Source organism: Macrobrachium nipponense, chromosome 5 (assembly GCF_015104395.2).
Source record: "Macrobrachium nipponense isolate FS-2020 chromosome 5, ASM1510439v2, whole genome shotgun sequence".
Taxonomy (NCBI): Eukaryota; Metazoa; Arthropoda; class Malacostraca; order Decapoda; family Palaemonidae; genus Macrobrachium; species Macrobrachium nipponense.
The window spans coordinates 12,097,535-12,105,034 of NC_061107.1; the positions used below are offsets into that span (position 1 = coordinate 12,097,535).

The window sequence follows — 7,500 nt, forward strand, 5'->3', positions numbered from 1 at the left end:
TGCAGGGCTTCGTCGTTTCTCTCCCCTTCGCGGATTACGTCTTTATTTATATATTCATCGTGTTTACGAATAATTTTCATTGATTAAATTATACATATATATGTATACATTAAGTTGCCGGATATACGCATAACTCAAAATTGAGCCATCAAAAATACTAAAAGGCTAGAAATTATAGCCTTATATTTCGAAGACAACTGTCTTTCTCAACGTATATGTAATGGATTAAAAAGTAGAGAATAGTGCTATATGTAGAGTTGAAGGAACTTCCAGATGTCGGCTGCTATGTCAGCCCTGTTTACGGGTTCTTCTTAATCTTCTTAAAAAGCTGGTTGGAGGAAGAATTAATCCCAGTCTCCCTTTGAGAGGTTCATCGTATTTCTTTGTTTAATCAGTGCTGATTCTACCATCTGGCTTATAACCTAACAATTGCTGCTATGAATTATAAGTGACAAATTCCAGTTTATTCTGTGATTATGGTTATTTATGTGGTTAGTAATAACTTAGTCTGTTGGCCATATCTTACTGAACGTTTGTGTTGTGTTAGTCTTTGGGGGGAGTGATTTACCTGTAAAGGATTTAATATACTCCAGTGACTTTTGGGACTGGCTTTTGTTAGAGATTTAATCAGGGAGTAGGCTAGAGTATGTGGGTAGGTAAAAACAAAATTATTAGAATTTCCAAGTGCCTGTGTCAGCATCTTAATCCTGTCCAGGTGTGGGAGTTGTGATTATAATATAATATATCATAGATAATATAATATATACTTATATATTATATATTATATATATACTATATATTATATTATGATATATAGTGTCGTTGTGTGTGTTGTGTGTGTGTGTATGGGCGGGCGGTGGGGGGAGGTTGTGTGTCGATGCAAACGTAATAAATCCAAAATTTAAACAGGTAAAAATGAATTTGCTTTAACTATAACACCGAGATTGTTATCATTTAAATATCTCTAGTGTATTTAGTGTTTTTTATGAGCACATGACGTATATATATATAATTTCTTATTCAAATAGAAATATAGATAATGGATATATAGTAGCTTTTAAAAGAGATACTTTAAGCTACAATTAGAACATATTATATATTGAATAAATAGACTCTTTCTTTTGAAATCAAATATCAGATATTCTTTATTTTTATAGTTTAAGTTACTGATAATCACTTTAAATCTAGATATTTCGAGTTCTTCTAAAAGCAATTAGCCATATATTCCAATGTTTTCATGTCTGCAACAAGGAAGAGGTCAGTTTCCAGAAATTTCACCTGAAGACCTGAAATCAAAGTAAATGGTAAGCACATATTCACCTGAGTGTACAAAGAGAGATATGAGTAGGCCTACATGATAAGCACCGGATATTCACCTGAGGATACAAGAGACATGTAAATAGGCCTACATGATAAGCACAGAGAGATATAAATAGGCCTACATGGTAAGCAGAGGATATTCACCTCAGGATACAAAGAGAGATATAAATAGGCCTACATGGTAAGCACATGATATTCACCTAAGGATACAAAGGCCTGTATGGTTAGCATTGGATATTCACCTGAGGATACAAAGAGAGATATAAATAGGCCTACATGGTGAGCAGAGACCATTCAGCTAAGGACATAAAGAGAGATATAAATAGGCCTACATAGTAAGTAGAGGGTATCCACCTGAGGATACAAAGAGAGATATAAATAGGCCTACATGGTAAACGGGCGTTCATAGTAAGCACAGGATATTCGCCTGAGGATACAAAGAGATATATCAATAGGCATACATTGCAAACAGAGGATATTCACCTGAGGACACAAAGAGAGATATAAATAGGCATGCATGCATAGTAAGCACAGGATATACCCCTGAGGACACAAAGAGATATAAATAGGCCTACATAGTAAGCAGAGGATATTCACCTGAGGACACAAGAGACCTGGCCGACCAGCCGTCTGACCCGATCCAGGAAAAGCTTCCAGTGGCGTTGTTCCTCCTGACAGCTCTCATCACTCCAGCGACCTCTTGGTCTGAGCCGAAGACGATGACACCTGGAATGAGGAAAGGAAGTACGGGAGGACTTAGAAAGTTCCAACTCTCCTGACGAAGATTCTTATTTACGAAATAAGCATCTCGGTCTCTTGAATGATGAAAAAAACGATTCCTGTTTTAGTAACAAATGGATTTTCCCATTTTCTAGTAAATAGTGCAGATATGAACTGTTGATTGTAAGAATTGTTTTTCAGTTTGGTCTATTTCGTGTTCAGTTTAGACATGATTCTTTGAGCAGCAAATATGGTTAAGTTTCTCTGTTTCCTTAGAGAATATATTTCAAAATACTAGTTATGTGAAAAAGAGGATAGTAAAGTATTCTTGCATCTTTCAAGATCTGTTTAAGAAATCTAGTCATGTGAAACAGAGGATGTTCAAGTTTTCTTGCCTCTTTAAAGAAAATCCCAGTGATTTTAAACAGAAAATTGGAAAAATACTCCGTTAAAAAATGCAAGAAAACTTAAATATTCTTTGTTTTACATCACAAGAAATTTGAAATAGATCTTAAAAGAGGCAAGAATACTTAATCATTCTCTGTTTCACATCACTAGAAATTTGAAATAGATCTTAAAAGAGGCAAGAATACTTAACCATTCTCTGTTTTACATCACTAGAAATTTGAAATAGATCTTAAAAGAGGCAAGAGTACTTAAACATTCTTTGTTTCACATCACTAGAAATTTGAAATAGATCCTAAAAGAGGCAAAAAATCTGCATCACTAGAAATTTGAAATAGATCTTGAAAGAGGCAAGAAAGCTTAACCATCCTCTGTTCCACAACATTGTGAGACAGAATCCTTCGAAGAAATACATCCTCACCTCTGGCCATCTGTTTCTGGAGAAGCTTCTTGACTATGAGATCATAAGCCACTTCTTCTGCGACTCCAGAATCTTTCACCAGCTTCTCCTTGACTGCAATACAGATGTCGTTTTTGGCCAAAAGGCCCTCCAGTTCTTCGAAGGCCTTCATGAGATGAGAGAAAACGGTAAAGCAAAGCTCAATGCAGTTAAGACTCGAATACAAATTATATACGTAAAGGGGATTTAAGACTCAAATGAAATTAGGACTTGAATTCAGGCAGTAAATTGCAAAGATTATAAAGTAACCGAGACCCATATAATGAATTTACAATGAAATTGAAACTCCAATACAAAGTGTAAAATTCTATTAGGACTCAAATTAAAAGTTTAACGCATTAAAGACTCAAATACAAAAATGACATCAAGTTTTGTCGCAATGAATTAAAGGCTAAAATTACATTGTACAGTCATATATTTTCGTCTTATATAAAATTTTCATGGTCAAGGAATGACGTAAATATCTATGTAATCACCAAATGGAAAAACTGTAACAATTAAAATGGATTATTTTTTTTCGGGTGGGGGGGGGGGGTGGGGGGGGGGGGTGGGGGGTGGGTGTGGTGGTCTATCACAGTCCTCCAATTCGACTGGGTGGTACTTATAGTATTGGGTTCCGGGTTGCATCCTGTCTTATTATTATTATTATTATTATTATTATTACATTATTATTATTATTATTATTATTATTATTATTATTATTATTATTATTCGAGAATCTGTATGATTTTTCCTTTCATTCTCTGTGTAAATTAACTTTTTATGAATACATCTACATAGATAAGGATTTTTTTTTGTGTTCCAAGACTCGTGCTGCCTCGAATATCTTCTAAGGAGAAAAGTGACACACGAAAGTAAACCTAATTGCAAATCCCCCAATATGTCCGTAAGCAAAGGTTCACTGCAAAAAAAACAATAATAAAAAATGAAAAGGTCGAAATCCTGAAGACCATAAATCTACCCTCGGTGACTTTGTGTTAACCGGGGCAGTAAACAACTTGCCTTGATGCCGTAGTTCGACTCCTCGTAAATGATCGAGATGTACGACCAGTTGAACTTCCTGATGATCTCCACCATGGCCTTGACTTGGTAATGGTCGGAGGGAATGGTTCTCGAGAAGTATTCGAACCGCTGCTTGTTGCTCAGCTCGGGAGAGGTCGAGAAAAAACTCACCTGGAGAGAGAGAAGACCGATTTGATCTATGAAAAATTTAGGCTTTCGAGCCAAGCTCTGGGACACTGCCATCCATCACTCAAGATTGAAAAGAGGGAGTTGGAGTGACTGGGACCTATGAGGTCACCCAGCGCTGAAACAGAAACTGACAGAAAGAAGGTTTGAAAGGTGTAACAGGAGGATAACCTATGAATAAATTGTTAGGAGAAGATGGAAAGTAAGATGGGAGAAAGAGAATGTGAGCGAAGGTACAGTAAAAGGGACGACAAAGTTTGCAGCTATGGGCCGAAGGAACGCTGCAATGAACCTTAAGCGAAGTAGCAGATAGAGATGTTGGACAGCAAAGCTGAAAAAAGGAAACGGAAATTGAACCAGAGTCAAACCCATGAATATGACAAAACTTTACTCCATAATTTATAGAAGTTATTACTTAGTTAGGGCAATAGGTTAATTACATTTTTATTGCCTAATCCTAACGTTAATGAGAGTCATTCATGGCGCTATATATCAGCGATGAGCGTCAGAAAAATTATCAGAATGACTTAAAGCATCTATTAAATGTACTCATTTGAAGGGCTATCACCTATTAAAAGTGAAAATTCTAGAACTTATTTCCCTGTAACAAAAAACAGTTAATGTAATGTGATTTATGTTCTGTGCATTATAGATCTTCATTTTAATAACAATATATAACAAATTTGCTCTTATTCATCTCTGCTTTTCTTTAATTAAATTTCCCCTTTTATCACGCTTCTTCTCAAGAGATTTTATTGTCAAGTTATTTACCAGTATCCCCAAAGAAGTTAATTTGAATATACCTTTGATATCTAGAGCAATATTCATGTCATTAAAATCATAATTACTCTTATTCACTAGGCACTTTGTATTACAATATTAGAAATATTCACCTCATTAACTGAAGGACCTGTTATGAGATTTGATGTAATCATCCTTGTATTAGTATATTTAAACATAAGATTTAAAAAAAAAGGCATGATCCGACCTCCAGCTTACTTGGAACGCGTGCAAGATTTTCCCCTCACGCATAAGTTGTAAACATATTCCTAATTTTTAACATAAATTAAAACGCGATAAAATCTACGGTCAAATAGAGCCTTGTTTCACCTACGAAAATTAAGATAAATGCGTTATATTTCATTAGAAATAATTATTCTGTACACATTATTTATTGTTTACATTTTCATCCTAATAAATAAATCACAAATATCCTATCCTAGAATTCCTGTATCTTTAACTCAATTTTACTTTGTGTATATAAACAAAATTGTAAATGACAGCAAAATATTCTAGAGAAACAAATCTAATTATGAAAATCATTGAGTAAAATTATTAAAAACTAAAAAAAAAAACTTCCTTCATCTAATCTCACCTGGGGTATCCTAAAGAGCCTGAGGAGATTCGCGACCTGAATGGAGGTCACTGATGAGGCTGCCCCTACCACACCTGAGATGACCTTGTTCATGACCTCAGGTGATGACCCGTCTCTACACTTGTACTCACCATCGTCAATGTTACTGATGGACCCTGGCCATGAGAAGGAAAACATTTCCACATTGCCATTAATATATATATATATATATATATATATATATATATATATATATATATATATATATATATATACTATATATATATGTATATATATATATATATATATATATATACTCTATATATATATAAAAACATATATATATACATATATATATACCTATATATATATCTATATATATATATATATATATATATATATATATGTATGTATGTAGCTATATATATATATATATATTATATATATATATATATATATATATATATATATATATATATATATATATATGTATATAATATATATATATATATATATATATATATATATATATATATATATATATTATGTAATCTGCATACTCTTTTATTTATAAAAGCAATTAAAATAGACCACATAATGAAATAATTAGATAATTATATGGGATACCAATTATAATTAGCAATACTTCCAAATCAGTATTGACTGGTATGAAGCTCATTAGAATACCATTACGAAATCACCTACTTGGTTAATTTGCCACTTTTTTTTATTTATCTTTTAACCTATGTACTTGGTAATCACTGCTAAACCACTAGCTTACTGTTCATTTTTTGTCCCAATTACCTAATCATTACCATGAAGCCTCCAATAGCCAATAATCTCTGCCACCTCTAAGGTTACCAAGCAATGACGTCGAATTCGTTTGAGAGTTTTCTTCAGAGTTTAAAAGATATAGGAATTACATTGTTATACCCGTGTTTAGAATTACGTTATGATGGTATATACCTCATCAGTGGCATAGGTAATGAAGGGAAGTCCCACACGAAAACGAAACCATTTGCCATTGATGGTGTCAGTAATTGGGATGATAGGTCATAATGACCCTTGCCGTGATTGAAGTTGTGTTGAAATATAGTTACCTTTAATATGAAGTGTTTATAGGTTTATTTCTGTTGATTATGGGAGTTACAATCATACGATGCCCTCGTCCGTAAATAGAACTATTCAGAAACTATGGATACGAGAGAGAGAGAGAGAGAGAGAGAGAGAGAGAGAGAGAGAGAGAGAAGAGAGAGAGAGAGAATGTCTAAAATAAGTGAAAAGGACATATAGGGGTTACATAATAAAATTGATAATTAGTGAAGGCAGGAAAAAGAAGTTGTTTTATTTATTTATTTATTTATTTATCTTTACTTATTTAAAAAGAAACAGACAGAGAGGTGCATAGCGGTTTATGAAGTTGATACCATAACATCCTTTATAAGTTATATACGTGAAAAAGAAAATTTTGAAAAGTCGAATAATGGAAATGAAAATTAATGTTCGTTTTCAATATGCTTTCGAAAGAGAGCAAACATGTTTCTGAATTCCTTTTGAAGTCAAGTTATTGCTTTCAGTTTGAATTGAAACAGTAAATATATAGACTCTGTTATATTCAAAATATAAAGGAGAACATCATACAACAAATCTAAAAGGAAATCTGAAATATCAAATATTCAAATATCAAATATAAGACACTATAAACAAGTAAGAAATACGTCGAAGTTTCTTCGGCGCAACCGAGTTTTCTGTACAGCGTATAATCAAGGCCACCGAAATCAGATCTATCTTTCGGTGGCCTATATCGTTGCCAGACGCACGATTATGGCAAACTTTAACCTAGAATAAAACAGGAACTACTGAGCTTAAAGAGCTGCAACTTGTTATGCTTGATGATTGGAGGGTGGCTAATCGACATACTAATTTGCAGCCCTCTAGCCTCGGTAGTGTTTAAGATCTGAGGGCTGACAGAAAAAAGTGCGGACGGACAGACAAAACAGGCACAATAGTTTTCTATTCAGAAACTAAAAAAAAGAGAGAGAGAGAGAGAGAG

General features: G+C 33.6%; 1 protein-coding gene across 1 annotated transcript in view; it reads right to left on the reverse strand.

Moving 5' to 3' along the window:
* The window catches only part of LOC135215964 (metabotropic glutamate receptor 4-like), a gene marked incomplete at its 3' end in the record, with an annotated part of 29,077 nt that overhangs the window by 6,375 nt on the left and 15,202 nt on the right, over nucleotides 1-7,500 (reverse strand). Inside the window, 4 exon segments of the mRNA XM_064250920.1 lie at nucleotides 1,918-2,046; nucleotides 2,867-3,011; nucleotides 3,908-4,078; nucleotides 5,469-5,623. Coding sequence (XP_064106990.1) covers nucleotides 1,918-2,046; nucleotides 2,867-3,011; nucleotides 3,908-4,078; nucleotides 5,469-5,623 — 600 coding nt within the window.